The sequence below is a fragment of the Alligator mississippiensis genome, chromosome 6, assembly GCF_030867095.1.
Source record: "Alligator mississippiensis isolate rAllMis1 chromosome 6, rAllMis1, whole genome shotgun sequence".
In the NCBI taxonomy this organism is placed as follows: Eukaryota; Metazoa; Chordata; order Crocodylia; family Alligatoridae; genus Alligator; species Alligator mississippiensis.
This window is the reverse complement of record NC_081829.1, coordinates 92,957,191-92,981,233: the sequence shown is the minus strand read 5'-3', so window position 1 is coordinate 92,981,233 and position 24,043 is coordinate 92,957,191. Positions and strand designations below refer to the sequence as shown.

The window sequence follows — 24,043 nt, the reverse complement described above, 5'->3', positions numbered from 1 at the left end:
AGGCAGGATGAGAAAGCTGATGCTTTCCTAGCGGCTTGATGTATCCCCAGCTGACCTTCAGGGGGAACCTTCCTTTCTGTATGAGAGCTCAATAGCCTCTCATCGCACAACCACATCATCTACAGAGTTTTTCTTTCTTTCTGTTTTTTTTCCCCCTTGTCTTCACTCTATTCACAGTTCTTGCAGTCTACCCCTCCTCTGAGGCTTTCTTTGGACAGCTGACTTTCCAGGGTTCGAAAAGGCAGGTGTGATGGGGGTACGTTTTAACTATCCTTTGGCAATCCCAGTGTCTGCCCAATGTCTGTCTTTACATCACACAGGTAGCCATAGCTCCTCCCTTAAGAAATGCAATAGCACATTTAATTACTGCAGCTTCTCAGCCTTCCCTTAAAAGCTGCAGCTTCTCAGCCTTCCCTTCAGCTGAAGAGGGTATGTTGAATGGGATCACATCAGTGTTGTAAGGTTTATTGGGTCTTACTGGTGCTTTTTTCTCAATGAATGCTGACCTCGGACCTGTGTATGGGTTCAGCAACATCACCGTTGCTCTTAATTGGAGAATCGGTATTAAAAAAAGAAAAGAAAAAGGACAAAGGTCTCAGAAGTCACTTGGACAAGAAAAAGAAGAGGAAATCTGCGAAAGAGTGAGCAAGTGTTAATATCCAGATGTAGATTTCTCACCGCTAGAACCCCTGCATAATGCAGTGCCAGAAAAGTCCTTGGACCTTGTCATTTCAATTTGAGTAGGACAAGTAGGAGACAAAGAAGAAGAGCGATCTACTGCAAAGACTCCTTAAGAACTGCTGCTTGATTACATGGACCTATCCACGACTTTCTATTATCATATCATCAGGTTTCTTCTGATGCTGTGGACAGGTAAAACCATTGCAACACTTCTAAAGGGGGAGAGGAATTACCGCAGTTCAGCTGAATCCACAATTAGTGTTTTGTCTGTCCTCTCCTTTTCAGGGTAAATGACTCCTTTTCATTTTGGGGTAGATGACTGCAGTTTAGCTTCCCTCTATAGCAAGTTAGGAGTGGACAGAGAAAAGTTACAGCAGATCCGCGAACGTGCTTATGAAGTGCAAGCCCAGCTTCCTTTAAAACAGTATAATTGTTTCATCGCCATAAGACAGGAATTCAAAAGGCTGGTAAAATTGTGCTTTTCCCTTAGTCTCTGAGGAGCCTACAGAAGGATTTTGTTGGCATCTTTTTCCAATATTTATCCAGATGGAGCAGTTTCCAAAGCACATGTTGAAAGGGGACCAAAAAAATAAAAACAACAAACCAACCCTGGGGTAAATTCAAGCCCTTCTTCAGCCATTTTTAGTAGATTATTCTCTAAAGAGCTTGCATAACACATTTGGTGCCTGCACGTGAGCCCCGAGGCTGCTCCAATGTGTTGTAATTGCAGCACATGGGAACAGACTGTATTAATCGAATCTGGAGCATGATAATTACCGTTCTCCAGCCAGCCTTCACATCTCGCGTATCAGCATCCCCGCATTGCAGTATGGCAGCAGGGACACTTTGAGATTTAGATAAAGTGCCCCCACTGCCATTTTGAAACACGTGGGCGCTGATGCACGAGATGCTCCGGGCATTATAATTGGAACCCCTCCCCCCCCCTCCAAACCAAGCACGTGTAAAAACGCCCTTTGACACCTGACTTGAAGAGGATGCACAAGGGGCTGCAAAGGACATTTATTTTGTTGGGCTGCCAAGGACGTTTTTGACATACTCGCATCTCTGCCTCTGCTGGCCGTGGCCTGGAAATGCTATAGTTTCTTGAATTGGGACAATCCTTGCATTCTCAGGTGTCCTGCAAAAAAATACAAATGCCTTTATTGTGTACTCAATTCCCACTGTTACTTATTGAAATAAAATTCAGTGCGCCTGAGATGACAGGTTTTCAATCTGGAACCTCTTCATTGACCTCAGTAGAATTTACCCTTAATTTACATCAGTGTGTGAGGCCCTGGTTATTTTTTTGGTCTCCCTACCGATCAGCAAGTGCTATTTTATTTCTTCTCAAAGTCTGCAGAGGTAGTGACTCCAGCACCTTCCTGTGTCTTGGATCTTCATCAGACTTTCCATGTTAGAGACATGGGTGGCTGAGTCTGGGGGGGGCACCAGATTGCCGGTAGGGGAGGGTGTCCCCCCGTGGCCAATTGCCGACTGTGGGGGGGTGTCCCTCAACGGCTGATCGCTGAGCTAGCAGCAAAACCGGAAATGCACATCAACCGGCACTTCCAGTTTCGCGGCTGGCATTTCCCAGGGGTGCACGGGCGATCTCAGGGGGTGCACAAGCACCCCCTATGCATTGCCAATGGTTAGAGAAGTGGCTTCTCGTGCAACTGTATGGGGTTTTTTTACAATTTTACTTCCCCCCCTGAATTTTACTGAAGTATAGCCAGAGATAGCAGTTCCCCTCTGAAAATCATCTCCGAGGGGACGGAGACAGGTTCTCAGTAGAAGTAACCGGGTCACAAGACTACAGCCTTGTCCATTGAAACTGCACACACAGCCCGTCATTCGCCAGAAGGTTCCCTCGCACAAAACTGTACTTGTCACGTCCAAGACAGCAGGGTGGCAGTTTGCTACCTGAGCAAGCGAAGAGAAACAAGTTTGGCGGCTCTTTGCCAGAAGGCCTACCGGAGTTTGGAACTCCACCTTCAAAAAGAGCATTCACATCTTCACTTTCACTCCTTATTACTACGTTCCAGGGAACATAAACATCATAGTGGACATGCTGAGCTAAAGCCAAAATGAACCATTTAGATGGGAGCCAGACCAAGTTATTAAAGAGAAGATGTCCGAGATCTAGAAGAACCTTCCCTCCTCCTTGTAGGTCCTGCCAAACATTCAAAGGCACCGCAAGGTGCCTACTTTCAAGATGTGTTTTTTTTCTGGCTTCAGTGACTCCCTTGTGCTGCTTTTTTCTTTCTTTCTTTTTTTTTTTTTTTTACTAATTCCTCTTATTCCCACTCCTTCATAGGCAGAGATCACTGCTGCCTATAGCCGACTCGGCTGGTCCAGAAGGTATCCAGGGACCCCAGAAAGTGACACGGATGCTGTTCCTTTCACTAGAAAACCTTCTTAGTCTTTTTGTTGCTCTGTTAGCTCTGTCCCTGGGAGGAAATTTAGGGAAAAAAAGAGAAGAGAGATCTGTTTCTCCTTCTAGTCCATAGTCAGCACTTAAAAGTCTTCTCTTCTGTCCGGAATCGGGTTAATTAGAGGATGCCTCCTAATCTTATGGTGATGGCCGGCTTTGTGCGGCACAAACACACCCACGTCACCTTCTTGGATTTTGATGGCACATGAAATGTACTTCTTGGAAAGTGTTTGGGAAAGGACCCGGTTTTAGTAAAACTCCAGTATTCGTATTCTGGAAGGTGTCTTGGATATAGCATGTTTATGATTTTTTTTTTTTTCCCCCTGACTGGCCTGCTTAGGGTTTTCTGTAAATCCCGAACTTGACACTCCTGCATGTCATCTTTCCCTGTCCTCATTGCTCCTCAACCCTTATCAGTTTGGCAGGAAAGTATCCCTGCTTATATGCCCAAGCCTGAGCTTTCGTGCTCTGGCTGCCACCGTCGTCATCAGCATGGGTATGGCTGTGAAATGTGTTGGCCTGTTCTAGGTACCAGGATGGCTGGCAGCGGTGGTGGGGGGAGTTGAGGTGCCCTCATGTTTCTTTTCCTAACTCTTCCTGACACGGTTTCCACTTCCGACCCTTGTTCCTTCCTTTGGAGCCCTTTGTGGATGCCGCCTTTACATGCGTGACTCCAGTAAAGACTCTTCCACAACTAGAATAAAGGGCTACGAACAAGGTGGGCAGGCAGGGCCATCACGTGGGTGTGAACAGTGTCACCTCTTGTGACTTCTCTGAATTCCCCGAGATCAGAGAGTGAGCTACCCCACGTCTAGTCCAGACCTCGGGTCGGTGACATCATAGCCTGTCGTGAGCTTTCGGGGCAGACTTCCCTCCTTTCGCTCAGTCTCTTCTTACAGGGTGTCTGTCTTTCTTTTTTTTAATCCTTTTTATTTATGTATGTTTCCTGCAGGGAAAGAAGAAGAAGAGGAAAAGGGATAAGCAGCCAGGAGAGACCAATGGTAAGTAGAATAAGTCAATATACCATTCTTAGAGGAACAATGGAGACTCTGGCCTCCCATTCCTAAGGTGGAGGGAGGTGGGGAGAAGTCTAAGGCAAGGTTCTCCTGGCCTTCTGGGTAGCCAGTTCCTCCCATAGTTAGCCTGTTTGTTTGTAATGCATTTGAATTTAATTGCTTAGTACTGCCCTCTTAGTTAACGACCATTGCATGGAAAGCGCATTGTAATGTTAGTTGAATTTGTAACTTAATAATCACAGAGCCTTTAACTGCAGAACCATAGCTGTAATGCCTATGCCATTGTTATCAAGTTGTCCTCTTATTGTGTGCGTGGGGGTGTGCGTGGGTGTATGTACGTGTGTGTGTGTGTGTGTGTGTGTGAGAATATGCGCATGTACGTGTCCGTGTGTAGGCATTTGATATTAATTGGGCTGTACCTGTGTGTTCTGATGCATGCCTTACAGTGGTAAATCATGCCCATTTTAAATTAAGGAGGTTTGCCATTCTTTATAGGAAATTAGAAATACTGCATAGGCAATCTCATAGTCGATTTTGAAGAAGCCCTGACTTAATTTTTTTCAAGACTTTGTATAATTTGTTCTTTTTTTTCAGAACACAGCGAATGTTTCCTAAATCCTTGCCTTTCACTTCCTCCGATTACAGGTGCTAATGTCATTTTGAGTCATTTAAAATAGTTTATGAACTGCTTTTTAATTTTTTTTCCTGCCATTTTAGAATTTAACATTAAATACTTATAATATTTAATGAAAAAATACCATCCAGAAAGTTTTGATAGTATTTACATATATATTTATATCTATCTATAACATGTTTGGTAGTATTTTTTTAATTTGTTTTTTTTTTTTTTTTTTTTTGGTTTTTCGTAAGAATTGCTATGAAAACAGTAATGCAGTAAAAAATAACTCAGAGTTGTACTAACTGTGCAAATTGAATATGCAGTATTTCTTTAAAGAGACTGAAAAAAGGATATAAGCAATTCTGTATTGAACCTCCTTAATCTAATGGCATTTTTCATGGCTCCCACTAAGTCTTCTCATATTAGCATGCATACGCAATTTTTCTTTATTATTTTAGTTTTGGTTTATTTTTTTGTTTTGGTTTTTTGTTTTGGTTTTGGTTTGCTTTCTTGCTTAAGCCTATTCATTGCAGTTCACTAGCTATACTAACAAGCCCCTCTTCCCATGCTTCACCCCCCCGGCTGCTGCTAACACGTTCATTCTGCAATCTGCTTACTCTTATTCATTCCTTTAAAAAAAAAAAAGAAAAAAAGAAATGAAAATAGAAAAATTTAAATAAAAAATGATTTTTTTTCCCAAAAGCTGCATTATCCCAATAGATATGATTTTCTTTTTTTTTTTCCTTTTCTCTTATTTTTGTTTGCATCTGAGTTGAAGGAAAAAGCATGTTCAAGATCTAACTTCCATACTTAGCTTCTTTTCTTCCTTCCCTACCCTCCCACCATAAAAGAGAGGAAAAAAAAGGCGTGCCAGAAACATCACGTTAAAGAAACCATAATCACTTTCCTCTACCTGCTCTCTTAAATGAGAAAGAGCCAGTCCTTGAGAAAGGGATACTGCAGCTTTAATTGCAACAGATCATTTCAAGAGTTGAATAAAAATGTGATTATCACTATTTTTTTCTTAACTTTGAAATCAAGTCGATATTTTGCAATTAATAACAAGGACATTGATTTTATTCCCTTTTTTTTATTTTTATTTTTTTTCTTATTTTTATCTTTCTCTTTTTTTTTTCCCCTTTTCTCTCTCTCCTTTTTCTGCTCGCTTCTTTCTTGAACTCATTCAGACCTGAGCGCTCCTAAGAAATGCCGAGCGCGCTTTGGCCTTGATCAACAGAATAACTGGTGCGGCCCCTGCAGGTGTGTATAGTTTTCCCAGACTCGCTATGGCTGATTTGCAGCTGGTTTATTTGGTACTTTCCCCTTTTTTTTCCTGCCTTGTTGCTTTGTAGCTCTGTGTTGTGATCTAGGAGACACAAGGGAGTGGGACACTGCCATGAGTTATCTTCTCTCTGAAAGGGTTCTGCTTTTTATTTCCTTCCTCCTTGCTGCCGCTAGCCAAAAACCCACTGTAAAACAGCATCAGCCTAAGCATATCTGATCCGTGACTGCAAACACAATCCTGCCGTCCCAGCCTTCTCCCGAGAAATGTTGCATTCTCTCTGAACATGACCAAGGCCCTCTGATAATACAGCACTGAGCGTGGTACAGATCCTGGGCAAGAGCACAGCAGTGTCATGGTCTTAGAGATTTTTTTGTTTTGGCTCATTGTGGAAGTCCTCTTTCTTTCATACCATTGGTGCCAGGGGAGATTACCAAATAAAACTGAGACGATTAACGAGAAACGTAGCTGTAGCTAAGATGACACGTCCAAATGAGCTCTATCCACCATTGTGTTGTATTTTTTGTGTTTACCTTATGCTAACAGATGCAAATACTCCAAAGAAGTGTCGGGCATTGTTCGGGCTTGACCGACAGAGTTTATGGTGCAAACCATGCAGGTATACTACCCAATAGGCCTTTGGGGAAATAAAAGAAGTCTGTCCTCTTAGTGCATTTGTGTGATTTATTTTTTAACCTTTTCTCCCTCCCCTTCCACCTTCCTCTCTCCCATGGCATCAGTCGCTAATAATCTTCAAAATACCTTGCTAATTTTTTTAATGCCATTTCCTATCTTTCTTTACCAATAACTTCTCCCTGGTGGTAGAATTGGGACCAAGCCAAACTTGAGGTGTATAAAGCTGGGACTTTTCAGACCTGTCAGCAAAAAGGAAATGCTTAGGTGGACATTGACACTGCGTCTGTTTGTGTGTGTGTGTGTCCACTGTCTCCAAAGGGCTAAAAGTCTGTGATCTGCAGCACTGGTATTTTTCTTTGTGATTAGAGGTATATAAGCCAGTGTTTACAGCTTATGTGGTTCTCATCCCATTGGCGCATTTGGAAAAATTTTAAATGCATCTAGATCAATCTGAAGATATTTCTGTAACTTATCATATTTTGAAACGATCCTATGCCATTTTTTTAAAGCTGGAAAGAAATTCTTGCAATTTGACCAGCAAGTGAGCTGTAAACTCATGAGCTGTAGAGAAAAAAAAAATACTAATCGCAGCTTTGGTAGGCCAGTTTTCAGCTTTAAAAAGGAAGTGAAAGACACCAAGAACCCAAATTTCGACAGCCCATGTTCTACTACAGTTTAAACCAAACCTGTCATTCCACGGATAACTCAGTAGGTACTTCTTTCTTGGTGGAGGGATACCAACTAGCTCTTTTCTCACTCCTTTTCCTTAATGACCACATTTGGTTAAATTTGTTGTTTCTTTGTTCTGATACAAGCAGTCTTTGAATTTGGAATATTATGATGGTAGGTATTTCAACTCCAACCACACTCTGTATGTAGTACCTATTGTCTCCCCCCCCCCTCCCCCTGGTTCATGCCCTTGCCATGTGCTTCATCTCATGTAGACCCCAGATCAGATGTTCATCACATTACGTGCATGCACACAATCCTTTTGTTTCCCTTGATTCCAAGTGCAAACATGGATTGACGAATGTCTAAACAGTAGATAAGAGAAGGCTTCAGAGGACTGCATTCTCCTACATTTGAGCACTAATAAATGCCATTAGATGCATGCTTAGTACTGTGAGTTGTATGTGAGGTGCAAAGACAAATCATTTAGATGTCCGTGTCAATGTTAAATATCTTTGAAAGTAGCAATTTAAAAAAAGCAACAATACCCCACCCACCCCCCAAAAACAAAACAAAAACCCCTTTAAAATGGAGGAAAAAAATTTGCCTAGATTTATTGAATAGCCCCTGACTGTGAAGTACTCGGCTTGAATCTTGTAATAGCTAGAGACTCTTATGCTGTATTTCATTGGACCGTACTAGGTTAATTTAGGGTCCACATTCAGTAGATGCTTGTGTAGTTTATAGACCCTATATTTGACACTCATCAAACTTTGTATGCTCAGTCAGTGTACAGATTAGTTTTTACATCAGTTTTGGATCATTTATCATTCCTTATCCATTTAAGTTAACATCATACCTTTTAAAGATGCATTTTATCATTAGAAGGGCTTTTACTTTGATCCATAGGATTATCACTTTGGCAGCACATTGGTTGTGTGCTATAGCAATTAAAATCCTTTCTCACTTTAGTTTGCCTACGTTTACTTCTGTTTTGTTAGGCAACCGTTGCTGCAGGTCAGAATCCGTTTTGTTGGGACGGTTTTCATTATGTACTTTTGACTGGAGCCAAATAAATGCCTTTTATAAGGACAGAGCTCCTAGTTTTATATTTGTTGACAGCTTTTTTTATTTTTTTTTCATGCATTGTGGCATTTTCTCATTAGGCAGAGTTGATTGCACAGTTGTCCTGGTGCTGGTCCCAATCATTGTAGGTTCTTACGTATAGAAAGGTGATTTTCAGTAGAGGTTCTTTGGGGAATAGGCTCTAAAGATGTGTGGTTTGATAATGCAACACAAAGCAAGACATCTTTGGTCACCGTAGGTGGAAGGCAGAGAACCCTTGTCATTATCTGTGACTTTCATCCTTGGCAATAGCAGTGTCCTTAGTTTTCGGGACAGTGTTTTAGGGCTAGTTTCACTGGTGATAGGAATGGGTGCAGCCCTATTGACTTCATTAACGTTGATATATAGCACTTAACAGATTTCAAAACAGTGCACCAGTCCTAATCCTCACAATGTGTAACGAGCTGTAGCATCCTTATGCCCATTTTACAGATGGGGTGACCAAGGGCACACGTTGAATCCATATGGAAGTAGGGCTAAGAGCTTGGGAGCACCTGGTTCACAGCTCTGCACTTAATCCCTACTCTGTAGTGACTTCCTTACATAAACTTAACCCATATGTGACAGATTTGGCCTGTAGCCTTCTAATGATTTTTTTGCATGCTCCTTGCCGAACAGGTACACACACACACACACACATGCACACGCATGCACGTCTGTGCTTCAGACAGAGCTAATAGTGCACAAGGGGAATGGCACAACCTGGGAGGCAGGTCTCTGTTAAATTAAACAATCCACAGAAGGAGAAAGTAGCAGTGGAAAAGAGTGTCGTCCTAAAATAACTAAAGTGAAAGGAAAAGAGTTTACTATGCTAGAATAGTGTTCTACCTTGGAAAGGATATTAACAGCCCAGCCCTACCCCTTCATGCCCTGGCCATGAGAAACTCTGCCTCTTCTTGTCAACCACGAGCCAAAAATAAAACTTGTTTTTAAAAAAAACAGAAATATATCAAATTTAGGATATTGAGCCCACGCCCTGAATGGTTTGATTCTCTCCTGCAAAATAATGAGCCATTTCAGCTCCTTTTAAGATCAAAGACGCTGATTGCTTTTTAGACTACTGGGGTTCATAAGGCAAGCACAGTTTGGGTCTCTTTATGGCAGGAACTTAGATTTTTTTTTTTTAATTTATTTTGATTTTTTAAATAGCCATTGACCATGATGGTTTCAGAACCTCATGGAAGTCTATTCCCAGCTGCTGTACAAACCGACTGTTTTGAATTGCGGTTAAGGTAGCAAGCATTACACAAATTCATACCAAAAAAGCGATCAGTCTGGGGGTGGGTAGGCAATGGCAGAACTAATCCAGCCCAGTTCCTGTAGTCGTCTAATGCCCACATGTTTCCGGTGTTGTTGTTTGACGTTAGGAATTTAACCAGGTTCTGTTTTGAGCCCACCAAGTTGCTTTTTCTATCTTTTAACTTTGCTTCTAATAAAGCATGGTTTGCTGCCTGACACCTTCTTCACTTGTTCTCTCTTTCTGTCTCTTTCTCATTCTTTATTTTTGGTTTGGTTTTGTTTTATAACATCTTTAAGTGCATGGATTTTTATTTTTTTTATTTTAGTTGTAGCATGTATTGATCTGCAGGCTAACGTGGTTAAAACTCTAATAGCCCTAACCATTTACCTTGCTGTGTGAACGTTTAAAGCAGAACCTCAATCTGTTGCTTTACTTTTGGAAAGAGGATTTTGCAAAGCTTTCAGATTTGCCAAATCCTTCTGTTGGAGCTGATGAGAGGTGGGGTGCCCGGTTGGCTATTCTGTTCCTGACCACGGACAAAATATATCTCAGTGTGACCGAGTAGCTGAGACTCGGGTCTCCATAGAAAGCAGCACCACAGTGAAGACAAAAAGCAGAGAGGCTTATTTCCACCATCTGGGTTGATAAAACAAAAAGCCCGTTGGTCCAAATACATTCTCCGTGCAAGTGGAAGCAAATCCATTGAGCTGAATGGAGCAGTCTTTGCTTACGTCGCTGGGGGAATTTTACCCAGCGCCCTTCCTTTTCTGCACGGGGAGTCAGATGGACAACTAGCCCTTGTTTCTGTCCACTTGGTGTGGCCTTGCTTTATTGGGTTATCTTAGCAGTTGTGTTGTATCCACTGGAATTTGGTTAGAGATGCATTCTTTCATCTCTTTGGATAGTTGAACTATAAAAAAAAGACTTATGGCAGTAATATTTTGGGCGAAGCAATGCTGGTTTGCTTTAGATCTCCCCATAGACAAGTTGTGTTTGGGGAGGTTTCACTCGAAGAGTTGATTTGGCTCCAGACTTTCTTTCTGCGAGATGCTTTAGTCCTGTACCGAATTGGTTTTCTCCTACAACTAGAATGGTCTTGCATCCACGCGGCAAGAGAGACGTGGCAAAACTCATCTGCTGTTCGTTACTCCATGACATTACAAAGTGGACAGAGGGAGGAGAGATTTGTTTTGGTCAGAGTTTGGTTTTGGGGGGTTTTTTGGTTTTTTTAAGGGCTTCATTTCTTGTGAGACACGTATCACTCGTGGTGTAAACTAAATTCCATGTTGCTCCTCATCTTTACGCCTGTTGTCGAGCTCTTCAACTGACTGAGATTGGAATCCTGCTTTAAGATGATAGTTATGGCCTCTCGGAGGAAAATCCCCCAAAATGCAGAAGAAAAACCAGCCCCCAAAACCAACTCCTCCCCCCCCAGAAAGAGAAAAGAAAAATTAACTTGCTTCAAACCACAACCTGCAGGCCATACAACCAGTTATTCTTGTTATTTTGGATCATTTTCCATTTCCCCTGTTCTTCTTCTAGTTTTCTTTTCCTTCGGTTGCTCGTTTTTCTTGCTCTTCTCTTCTGTTTTCTTTCTACCTGACTCTGACCTCTCTGGATTCGGTGCAGTTCCTAACCGAAAACAACAACCATCACCACAAAAGCATGTGCCATTGTTCACCGCTACCGTTGCTTTGCAAAGGTGGTGTTGTCTCTGCCTTCAGATGTCCGATGCTTCACCGCCAGCCTCTGATAGCGATATAGGGCAATTTGGAAAATTGGTTAGCTTTCTCTAATTTTTTTTTTTTTATTTTATCAGGTTTCATTTTTTATTTTGTTTAAGGGAAGCACAGATCAGAGACTAACGTACTGGGCTTAAAGACCTGGCATCCGATTTATTGATTTATTTTTTTTCTTTTAAATTGCCTGAACCAAGAGGCTTACAGAGACTTTGTGTCTTCTGTCCAAATCTTCCAGCTAGACATTAGGTTCCTTAAGATCGCCGTTGCTGACGTACACCCAGCAACACTTTTAGGTCTGCCATAGGCTCTGGGTGCAAAGTTTCCTGAGCCCTGCGTAGTTTTATTTGTGGCTCTTTTGCTTTAGATAACTTTCTCCATGAGTGTTTTTGCCCTTTATTCACAGATAACTCTCTCCCTGTTTCTAGGAGAAAAAAAAAGTGCGTTCGCTACATACAAGGTGAAGGCAGCTGCGTCAGCCCACCCTCTTCAGATGGAAGCTTACTAGACTCTCCTCCTTCGTCTCCTAACATGCTAGCCTCCCCCCCAAGAGACTCAAAGCCACAGACTGAACAAACGCAACCTCTCTCGCTCACATTGAAACCCGACCCGCTGGCACACCTCTCCCTGATGCCACCGCCATCCTCTTTAGTCCTGACCGAAACCTCCGCCAGCAAGCCCAGCGCCCTGTCTGCTACTAATTGTCAGAACGGGGCATTGGATCATCAGCCTGCCACTTTACAGCCGTCAGCAGCACCCTCCTCATCGTTAGCACAACCTTCAACATCCTCTTTGCATTCCCATAATTCGTTGGCCGGGACACAGCCCCAGCCACTGTCACTTGTAACCAAGTCTTTAGAATAGCTTTAGCCTCTTTAGCCCTTTATTTTTAACGTGTTGGGTATTTTGGATCAGTTATTTTGGTTGTTTTGGTGTTCTGTTTTGTTTTTTTCCCCCCTCGGGTTTTTGTTTTTTGTTTAAATTCGTGCCATATGGCTACATTAGTTGATGTTTATCGAGTTCATTGGTCAATATTTGACCCATCGTTATTTCAATTTCTCCTTTTAAATATGTAGATGAGAAAGCCTCATGATTCTGCCAAAATTTTTATCAACAGCTGTTTAAAGTCTTTGTAGCGTTTAAAAAATATATATATATACATAACTGTTATGTAGTTCCAATAGCTTAGTTTTAAAGACTGATTTTAAAAAATAAAAGAGAAGCAATTTTGAAGCAGCCCTCGCAGAAGGTGTTGGTTCTTTATTATTTGTATTAAATACGAGCTTGCGAACCAATCATTTTACATCTGGTTTTTAAACCTTTAAGGGCACAATGAATGCCGTGCCGTTACTTTTTTTTTTTCTTCCTCGTGTGAAACAACCTTTATTGTGATGTTACTTGTTATTGTTTAAATGTACAGAAACAAAGGGTTAAAAATGTGTTAATATACCTTGTTCCATGGTGTTGTTCTTTTTGGGGGAGGGAATGCTACACACAATTAAAAGTATCACAACGCTATTGGACCAGTAGTATTTATTGCTTTAGAGATTGCTTGTTGTATCTGTATGTTGTCCCTTTTTAAATGTTTTTTTTCCTTTTCTCCCCCTTGAAACATTGTATAAAGTTTTTTTCCCCTTTAGTGTAAGCATCTTATATATAACAACTCATTTGTACAAGGTTTTTAAGTTTATATATAAATGTGTATATATATATTTTTTCGGGGGGGGGAGGGGGGGTTTTGTTTTTGTTTTGTTGTTTTCATTTCTTTTTTTTTTTTTTTCTGTATGAAACACAGTTGCCACCAAAAGGACATTTGCAGATGCATTTTAAAGGATCAATAGTGTAAAGATAAGTAAATCAAAAGCCATTACGCATACACACACGCATACACACAAACGCAAAGACTTGAAAATTTAGCAAGGGAATTTTTAGTAACGTCCAAGCGTCTCGTTCAGAACTGCAGTTGAATCCCCTGCGACATTAGGACTGTAGACTGTGTGCAAAAATTTTTATGTGCCAAATTTCTCAGTGACTTCTAACTTTTCTCCCAATGACTTTTTATTATTATTTTTTTTTTTAATGCTGTAATTTTTTTGTTCATCATGTTTTGCTGTGATGTTACATAGGTAGATATGTATGTAGTTTTAATGTCACCTATAACAGATGTGTTTGGTAGCAGATTGTCCGGAAAGCATTTAAAATGAAGAGGTGTAAACCCTTAAGGGCCAAATTCTGTATATTAGAATATTCATAAAAGGAAAATCAGACTGCCACTTTTATGTACACTTACTACATACAGGTAGGTAGCAAACTTAAAACAAAAAAAAAAAATCCTAGGCATGTTGATGTTGCAAAAAACGCTGTATAAAGCTGAAAAATTGTTCATCTGTTCATTCAGTGCCATTGTAGTTGACATGAAGCGATTGTAAAACTGTCTCAGATTTTTCTCTGGTTTATTAAAATGCTAACTATAACATTTTTTGTGAATACTTTGAATGTTTCCTAACAGTTGTGATGTTACTGTTCCGTTTTATGCTCTTATTCCGATTTTTCATTTTTAATGGTTTGGAAGCCATTTTTTGTAATGAATAAATGTTCATGCTGTACAGTATCTGTAGCATGCAGTTCTGGATTAATAAAAGCAACTTAGTATGTGCAGAGAATGACTTGTCAACTCATTTGTGTTGACTGCATTTTACTCTGGTCGAGTAGATTTACAAGATGTGCAAAATTTGCTAGGGTGTTTCATGATAATTTTGCCTGGTTTTGGCCAGTTTTACTCATGAGAAATGGTCTTTAGTAACATAAAGTACTTTGGGGGCAACCCTACCCTTGTATTGTTAGATGCGTTTCATAGAAGGCTCTTCCTGTGCCCCGTAAAATGGTGTGTGTGTGTGTGTGTGTGTGTGTGTTACACCAGTGCAATATTTTGTATTTTATTTTAAGCAATTAATAGCATTGCTGCTGCTGCTATACTAACAACCTTGTTTCTAGGTCATATTTTACTTCTCAATTGTAACCCTGACACTAGCAGGGGAAGCTAGGTCTGGTTATAATTTAATCAAAAAGAAAATGTGTTTGTTCAGTGCAGTGATCTTCACAATTCATTAGATCAGTTTTGTGCCTCAGTGGATGAAATTCCCCCAACTTGGAGCTCAGTGCGTGTGCATGCAAGACCTTGTCAGGTCCCTTTCCACAATAATGGTTTTCAACTGGTAAAACTAGCACACATTGCACATTTTGAAATAAGAGGGCTTTAAATATACATTGGGTTTTTGAAAGTTTTGACTGATAGCAGCTACTTTGGATGGAGCGAGAGGGCTCCAAACCGAGGCAGCTAAAACAGCTGATTAAAGAAGATATATGTATAAAAAAGAAAAAGGCACGTTTACCTAGAGCAAAATGCATCCCCATGCACGGCAACCAACACGGGCCCACCTTTTTACCCTCTCAAAATAGGGGAAAGGTAGGTTGTTATGTGGCTGCTGGACTCCCTTTGAGCGTTGTAATTCAGGCACAGATCTGTGCACTATCCTGGCACAACCGGTCCTTAAATGCATTAATATAGCACCCATTTCAATTTCTCAGGCTCAGACATGCCAAGCTATTGCTTTTTAGTCTAGTGTCTCTATAGATAGGAGAGAAAATGCATATACTCAGGTGCGTTTCAGGGTTTTAAGTAAATGACTGACGTTTTTAAAACCGACCTCATTACCCTTGAAAATCTTGACCGCTTTAGTTGGTGGGTGAATGTCCTGAAGTGAACAGTGATTGTGAGCATCTTATAACATACCTGTTCAGTAGATTTGTATCGGTGCTTGGCTCTTCTACAGCTCTTTTTGTCTTGGTGGACTTTCCGAGATAAGGTAAGTCTTCTTTCCAAGGGGAAAAAGTGTTTTGCATCTAAGTCAGTCAATGGCTAAACCAGGAACAGACCCTAAGTATCTTGACTTCCTGCCCTACTCATTAGACCATGCTGTCCCCATAACATGTAATATTAATAACCTGCTAATCATGTGACCCAGCCTGATGTGCGGGGGGCTGTCATCAGCAACAGAATCCACTAGGGCATATAAATCCAATTTTGGATTGCCTAGCTCCATTTTACGATAGTTCATCTCGGAAGAAAATGGCTGTGAAAGGAAATGCAAGTGATCTCCCACCTACCCCACCACTAATAAAACCTAAATTGGACACAAACAACATCTTGGCTGAAGGATGGAGACAAGGGATCAAGGAGGCGCTCTTGAGAAAGTAGTTCCTGATGTTTAAACAGAGGAGTCAGCGCTTCTAATTACATTTAAAAAAAAAAAAGTTAATCTCATGAAGCCGTGCAGCAGCAACTTTGTTTCTGAAGTAAGACTAGCTAATAATGGATCATAAAAACTTGAATTTTTTCATGGTTCCTTCTAAGGGATTAGCCATCATAAACTTTTTTTCGGTTGATCAAGGGCCTAATCTTCACCCTCATAGCAAAATTCTCACCGACTCCACTGGGATTAGGACTGGATCTTGCCCTTTTTTTCCCACCTGCCGCAGATTTTTGTATGTAAAGCTGAAGGAACTTCCCTCCCTTCTTAACCTGCCGCCTCCGGCTCACTCGCCGAGGCAGCAGTCCAGCGCTGGTGAAGCCGTATTTATTACTATGGTTGTGACAAGGATGTCACCACCCATCACGGCAACTCTGATGCATCTGAAATGCATAAAATGCCAAAGCTCACTGTCATTGATAGTCAGGAAATTGAACATGATACTGGAATTACTCTCCAGCTACTCGAGGTTTTTTCTTTTTTTTTTTTTTTTAAATGTTTCAGCTCTTGCGGGAACATGACCATCCATCAGCTAAACACATGTGTTGTATCAGTGCTGAGGATGGCTGCTCTCTTCCAGTATAAAACATTGCACTCTAGGGAGATCTTTGCGAGCTGTGATTCAAAGGAGTCGCCAACAAGGTATGATTCATATACGTTCAGCGAAATGTTTCTGTTGCTTGCTGTTTTATTAGCAGTTCCTTGGAAAGCTTGGCCCAAAAAAAAGCTGTTCCTGGACACGATGGTTTTCCTCGGGTGCATGTGACGAAGAAGGGCCTGGACACAATGGCACGTTGTAAAGGGCTTGCAATCGTGTGCGAACTTGCACTGGCATCTTGTTCTTGAGAAGTGGGAGGAAACGCTAGCATACAGGCTGGAAACAACGTAGGTCCCATTTAGGTTTCAATTGCTTCTCGAGAGAGACCTTTTTCCAGTAAGACCTTGCATAGGCACTGTGGATATTTCCTCGGGTAGCTTTTTTTTTTTTTATTCCTTCTGACTTGAGTCCATTTTCAGACTCGGTGAAATTCAGCCTTGTGCTGAGGGGCTCACTCGAGGGCCTAAGGAAAGGGAGGATATAACTATTAGTAATAATTTGTACTCCAGAGCAGCTAGGAGCCCCAATCGTGGGCATGACATCCACTCCTGTTAGGTGTTATCCAAACACCGAGCCAAAAAACTGATTTTTCCCAAAGAGGTTGCAGTTTAAGTGCAAGACAACACTTATCCTCAGATCACCAAAGATCCTCCGCACAGAGAAAATTTCCAACCAGTGTCATGACAAAGGAAGAAAACCCACCAAAGGGCTGGGCTCATTAAGCAGCCTCATCCTGCAAGCCTTCCCCATGCCCAATTGCCACTGGAGTTAATGGAGGGGGGCTTTCCTAAGGCAATAAGGCTCCCTACATACAGTGAGCAATTCTCTGTAGCTATTGCTTCCATCTGTTTTTATGGGAGAAGGCAATGTATCTCACAGTCAGAAGACATTTATTTTCCATTAGCTTTGTAAATCTCATTTTTCACTTAGGGTATGGAATTTGAAAAAGTTTAAGCAAGTTGCTGACTCAATAAACCAGTGCCACATGGTTTTAAGCTTTATTTAAAAAAAAAAATAGAAGAATCTTTAGAGTCCTATTAGTTTTATTAGACCATAAAAGGATGTAAGGGGAATTCATAGTGAAAATAATTGCATGGGCCATTGGTGCAGTCTTGAAAACAAATAATAAAAAAGTGAACCCCAGTTCATGTGCGTGACAGAGCAGTTTGCAGTCGAGATGTAATATAGCTGTATTTTGCGTGCAGGTATAAATTCCCCTCCTCTTTTTGATGAATCGACTAAGGACATAAGCTTCAGTTGGACACAAATTGGTCTCGGTGAAGGGATAAAGGTGAAATACTATGACATTATGCAGGAGAGATGGGGTAGCTGCTCCAGTGGTCACTCCTGGCCTTAAAACCTATGAATACAGAAGTGCGAGCAAGATGCCAATATTACAAACATTTAGATTGGATTCGGTTTTTTTAACATGATCCTGGCGCAGCTTTAAATGTGGATTTTGTTGCATTTAGAACATGCCCATATGAACAAGGCAACTTCCTGGCACAGAGTTCAAGTGTGCCAGCAGCAGGTTTACCTATCTTCATTATGAAAGAGTTAAGTATTCCCTAAGAGTCTGTATTAATCTGTAGGATGCAGCCACACAATGACGCACTCCCTTAGACCTGTTTTCACCTGAGGCTGGCACCTAACTTAATGGGGTTGCTTTTTCACATGAAAGCAAGGAGCTTTCATGGTATTTTTTGCTGCTTGAAGATTACAAGTTGATTGTTGGATGAATTCACCACGTACAGGACCAGGAAAGCTGGCTCTGGGTTGTGAGGCTCTCCTTACCTGTGTTGGAGTCATTTATTAAGATGCTCATTGCACTTGCCCCCATGAAAGGAGTCCAGCCGTGGTAAAAGGACTGAACTAAAGTAGTAAAAGCCCGGGGCTCTTGTGCGGTTCTGTAGCATGATTAATAACACATCCTGTGCCATCCGCACACGTGAGGCCCAACTGGGCTACATACATGCTCCTCTGTGTAGCAGACAGAGGCCATTCATCTCTGTAGACCTTTTACAACATATGGCTCTGTATGCTGAGTCTTGCTTGGCTGAATTTAGAGGGCTCCTGTTCTGTGCATTTATCTGCTAGACCCAGCATAGCAGAAAGGCTTTCCAAAATCATTGCTATCTTATTTGCAAACAGGCTCACGCGTAGTTGCTGCTTCTCAGGTTTTGGCAGACACCCTGCTTTATCTTCCTAAGAAAATGTCTCCTTCGCGCTCTCATTTTAGATCTTCCCTATTGAACAAGCTGCTGCTTTTTCATTTGGATCCAGGCTATACCTTTTTAATCTTCCTTTTTTCTTTTCTTTTTTTTTTACCCCTTCCCTCCTTCAAACTTATATAATGGCACATTATACAAAATAGCTAAGCAGGTGGTATTTTTAAAGACAGTGAGTGAGCAATTTTTGGCCTAAATTTGGAACGAAACAGATGGATTTTAAGACTCTATGCTTTTTCTATGAATAGTAACCGTTGTTCTCCTCGGCCTTAAACACCAGTTTCAAGACCACCTCCAGCAACCAATCAGCACTCTGTTATTTAATTATAACAAAATTCTTAGCTCTGTCTGCTGCTGCATGGGCAAGTGGGGGGCACTGGATCAACTTCTGGAGCCAGGCAGACTTGCCAACAATAATTTTCCTTTTCCCAGAGGGCCGAGGAGGCCTGGAGCAGGTTCCAAGTTCCTCCTAAACTGGCTGTTCAGTTTGGGCTCCCTGACAGAGTGCTTGAAAAGGGTTATAGAAAGGCAGATAAATGCACTTCTTGTTGCAAGCTTCCCTGACAAGCCAGGCTTCAAGAACAGTGATCTCATTCCTGCCTCATTATTAGCGGTGCCAGATTTTTTCCATTAACAGGTAATTGAGTAGAAACTAAAATAAGCTAAGTTTGTTTTATCCAATGCATTTTTCTTGCTTGCATGCGAAAGAAAAACACTTTAGGGAGAAGTTTGCTTATAACCTTCGTGAAAATATATTTACATCTTTTTAGAGCCTGCTCTCGGCTTGAGGGCAATGAACCGACCGGTCTTTTCCTCGTTGTTGTTTTGGGTTGAAAGCAAAGATATCGGTTCTGGTTTTTTGTGTGGATGTGGTTTGTTTTTTTTTTGTAATGGTCTGAATTCCTCCAAACAACAGGGTTCGACTTCCTTGTTCCCTTGACATGGGCCACTCTGCTTTTGTAAGAATCGTATGTACACACATTAGTGTTATGTAATTGACTTCTTTCATGGTCCCAAAGGGGAAGCAGCAGCAGGAGCCAATTAGATCATAATACCGCATACAACTGTCAGGCTCACAAAGAGCTTTCCATTCCTGCGGGGGCGGAGGGAGGGCAGGCAGGCTGGAGGGGACCGGGCAGTTTCGGCTGTCCCGTTGAAACAGGAAAACAAATTTGGTTTTCTAGACTGCTCTTGTAGAGCAGATGTTGTGTCACTGGAGAGGGTTTTTGTTTTTATGTGGTTGGTTTCTAACCGGTTTGGTGTGTGTAAGAAGAAGGTGGAGGGGATGAGGATCAAGGCGGTGTGTGCTTTACCGGTGGTTTTAGATGACGTTGATTAAATCAGCACCAGCCTTGCCTCCGGTGCAGTGGTGATGCAAACATGCTCATATGGGAGTAAGGGCTGCCATTATTCTTTCTCTGTGGAGGGCTACCTTCATGCTTTCATTGTATCCGCTTCTAAACCAACATGGTGTTGGCGGTATAAAAACCACACATCGGTCAGTCTCGGGAAGCATTACTCAACTTCCGTACACCCCCTTGCTTGAAGTGCGTCTCAGCTCAGCACCCCTTCCCCGTCTTTCCCCCACCTCAGCAGAAGTGGCCGTGCTGCTGTTAGGCATGTGCATCCTGAATGCTAACGAGGAAATGCAAAGCACCGATGAAGGCTGGGTTGAGGCTCATGCTGAATGAATCACCAGGGTGAATGCTGCAAAGAATTTGATTTTCATGCTCTCCACTCCCCCGTCCTTTGTTATTCTCCGGTGCCTCCCAATTGCGTTCCTGGACACTGAAAAGTCTTGGGTTGCATTCAGCTTCCCAGCACTGCACTCCTGGTCCTGCATTCGTCCCAAATTTCCACTGCCTTGGTGGAGCTAGGATGGATCCAACATAAACTACAACAGAGGAGGACAGTGTTATCGAATGATATTGCTTGAAACAGGAGGTGCATTATTTTACCTTCAAGTTCCCAGGCCTGATGCCCAGATGCAGTACCATCTTCTCATACCGATAGCTGACATTTAGTATCGTCTCGCTTGATTATAAGACCACATAAGACAAATCAACCAGGGTTTGAAATACGGGGGGGGGAAGGAACTTAGGGAGCCCCCCCATAGGAGATGAGGCCCCCAGGAACTCCCCCATAAGAGACAAGAGACCCCACCCACCCCCCGCCTTGCTAAGTAGCTCGCGTGGTGGCCGCTCCTGGTTTCCGGCTGCCGCAGACCCCCACAAGAGTCCGAGTGTAACTCAAACCCTGAAGTCAACTGCAGCAAAGATGGTAGAGATCCTCAATCTCACTCTGGTCCCTTTACACTGAGTAATAAGGGGCTAGAGTGTTGTCAGGGGGCTAGACAAGCCCCCATATCAAGGGGAGAGAAGAGTCCATCAGCAAAGGCCCTGAAGAAGATGCCTTTTCCTGCCTGGGGCAGGAGGTCAGACAGACACGATGATCCTTCAGGGTCCCTTCTGACTCTACAATCTATGAATCTACGATGCCTGCAAGGCTGCTTTCCATTGACTGCCTCATCAAGTGGGCGCGCTGTATGCAGGGCATGCTGCAGACCCCTCAGCAGAGTCTAAAAGCGGCCGAGGAAGGTGCTGGCAAAAAACATGTTTTAAAGCACAGGCATAAGGACGCAAGTGGGTGCCCGAAGCAGCTGCCCCACGCAGGTGCAGCAGCAACTTCTAGTTGCCACCATTGCCACTGTGTGGTTGTGGTAGCAGCCATTTTTTTCTGTCCCCCCCCAACGTCGGCACCCGGGGCAGCTGTCCTTGTCTGCCCCCCCTAGTTACGCCACTGGCTTATAGCTACCGTAGCCTCACGTCCCCTGGGCTCTATAGGAGGCTAAATACCAATTCCCAAAGCCTGTTTCATCACTAAAAGAGCTCTTCAAAGAGCCTGGAACCTTTTCTTTCTTATCCCCTCCTAAAAAAAAATAAAAGCAAAGAGACCCGTGCTTTGAGGTCAAGTACATAATTGTTCCAAACAGGAATCTCAAGCATCAGCGCTTCCTCTGGGCAGGTAGCGCTTGATCAATTGCTTGATGACAGACACTGCCACACAATAGCCCCCATCTGCACTTCAGCAAGCAGAGGCTTTTAAAGTAGGATTTTTCTTTCTTTTTTTTTACTGTAGAATTGGCTTGCTTTAATTTTGCAGGGGGGTCATGGCAGAGAATCTACTCAGCTTCCTAATGCTGCATCTCTGGCTTCATCAGGCATCCCAGCTCGCCATTGGCTTGATCGGGCTGGGATGTGCCATCAGGGCCAAGGCACCTCAGAGAGATGCTACAGCCCACAAGCAAAACTGTGGTCTAGTGAGACAAGGCAGGCAGTGGGGAATCGGATTCCCAGTTTCTTCTGCTCCTTCAACAGTTTGGGACTTCAAGCAAATCTGTCCTTCAGCTTCTCTCTCTGTAAAATAGGTATAACCACAAGGCGCTTTGGAAACTTGCTTAATGATTACAAAGTGCTTGGATCAGTTGTGTTGCAAGCTTAGACTCCAGTAGAACGATGATTAACAATGCAAATACATCAGGAATCCACATCCAGAGTTAGAACAATACTGACTGAATGAGTAATGCTTTTGGATCCTGCATTTGTATGTACTGACATACCATTGCTATTTGAGGTCAGTTCTTGTTGTTTAAACTGCTAATTTTATTCCACTTCTTATTGTTGTACTGGGTCCTTCCCATGCGGCTGAACAGCAGACGGCCCCTTCTTTCTATCACAAAGTGTAATGAAAATAACACAGACTGGTGCAATGACACCCATGTAAACTGGGGTAGGCATTAGCAGGCTCCATTTTAAAAGCCAAGTATTTAAAATTTGCAAGTACATGTCAATTAATCAGCATGATAGGAAGACAGGCGCTGGTTAGAGTCCATTGAGCTAGAGACTGCATACAACACAGGTGCCGGCTGTGCAAATTTATCCATATATCCCGTCATTGCTTGAGGTTCCTTCCTGACCTGAGAGGACGGCATCTAGAAATGAGACAGCCATTCTGCCTCGCTACTCATCCTAGCCATTCAGATTTTTATATCCATGGTATCAAGCATCACAGACTTTCTGTTGAGATTGCCAGCAAGCTGACCTGTTGTCCTATGCTGTGTGGTGGTGTCATCTCTTAGCAATGGGGATCTCCAACCAGCCACTGGCAAATAACTTTTCAGGTAGACTGGATTCAATCAAATCGGTGACCCCAAAATGAAAGGGGTCTATCTCACCCCCTAGGCCAGCCACCCAAATTGGAGACAGATTCTTGGACAAATGATTAATTTATCTTAGAAAAATCAAAATAGGCTAACTGGGAAACATTAATAAAGTGAAAAATTTTAAATGGTATCCTTTTGAATTGTGAAAGTCATAAACTTCACCTAATGCCAATGAAAAGTCTTTTAAGTCTTTTAAGTGATGAAAAGTGATTAAAAAACAAATATTTTGGTTTTTTTATTTAAAAAAATGTGAATTTTTGGTAGGAAGTTAAACACTGAAACTCTTTCCTCACTGGAGTTTCCTGATGGAAATTTTTGCTTTGGACCATTCAGGATTTCAGTAGAAAAATAAAAAATATAGTGCAGCAAGGCAGAAATTAGTCAAATTCTTAGTTTTCTATTGCTAAATAATATGCATAATTTTTTTAACCAGCTCTGTGCCTGGCTGGGAAAGTAAAGACCTCCAGTCATGAACAGAACAGGTATTTCAGGGGTGGCTGGACATAATCTGGAAGTGACACATGCCGCCTCTGTGGGTGGCACATGGCAAAGCAGAAAGCAGAGCAGCAGATCAAGCAGGGAGCAGCAAGTAAAGCAGCAGATTGCTTGGGGGAAGGGGTCGGAGAGGCACTTGGGGAGGGCATGGGCCACACCTGCCAAAAAGGTTGGCTCCTACTGACATAATCAGTAGTAGATTGGGTTGCATAACCAAACTCTCCCTGAACATGTCCTAACACTAACCCAAAGAAATCATTTCTAGGATTTAGCTTTTATGCTTCTATCACACGTGGTTTCCCTACCAATTAGTAGCGGATGCAATGGTGATTTTCATGAACCATCTTGTTCAAAGACCCAACATAGTAGATAGAGCGAGTAGCCCTTTCCCTCCTTTTATACTGCACCTCACTCATGCATACATTTTGTTCTCTTTCTCTTCAACTCTAAACTTATTTCTCCATTTCTGCCAAAAGAAAAATAAATCACAAACTCCCTTCAAGTACATGCTAAATAATTAGGAACAGAAAAATATAGAGAAAAAAAATTATACAATGTTCATTATGTTCTGTCCTGTCATTTTGACCTGCTTATAGTCTATTTGGACTTCAAACTCTTCAGAACAATGTTATTAGGGCCAAGATTTTCAGCAGGCACTGGTGATTTTTGGGTGTTCAACTTGACACACTGAGCCCATCCCACACTGACAATAAGACCCTCATAAAGTGTTTCCACTCGAACATCTAAAACAG

The 24,043-nt window shown here is 42.2% G+C and overlaps 1 protein-coding gene across 26 annotated transcripts in view; it reads left to right on the top strand.

Moving 5' to 3' along the window:
- Positions 1–14,101, top strand: part of TCF7L2 (transcription factor 7 like 2) — a 201,947-nt gene extending 187,846 nt beyond the window's left edge. For 8 of the 26 annotated variants that reach the window (XM_059730150.1, XM_059730160.1, XM_059730152.1 and 5 more), the window contains 4 exons: positions 4,065–4,113; positions 4,723–4,773; positions 5,935–6,007; positions 11,867–14,101. In XM_059730150.1, coding sequence (XP_059586133.1) covers positions 4,065–4,113; positions 4,723–4,773; positions 5,935–6,007; positions 11,867–12,302 — 609 coding nt within the window. In that variant the 3' untranslated portion in view covers positions 12,303–14,101. Of the gene's footprint in view, positions 1–4,064; positions 4,114–4,722; positions 4,774–5,934; positions 6,008–6,575; positions 6,650–11,866 lie in introns of those variants that run through there. The other 18 variants (XM_059730155.1, XM_059730158.1, XM_059730163.1 and 15 more) reach the window with 7 other exon arrangements.
- Positions 14,102–24,043: the final 9,942 nt, after the last annotated feature.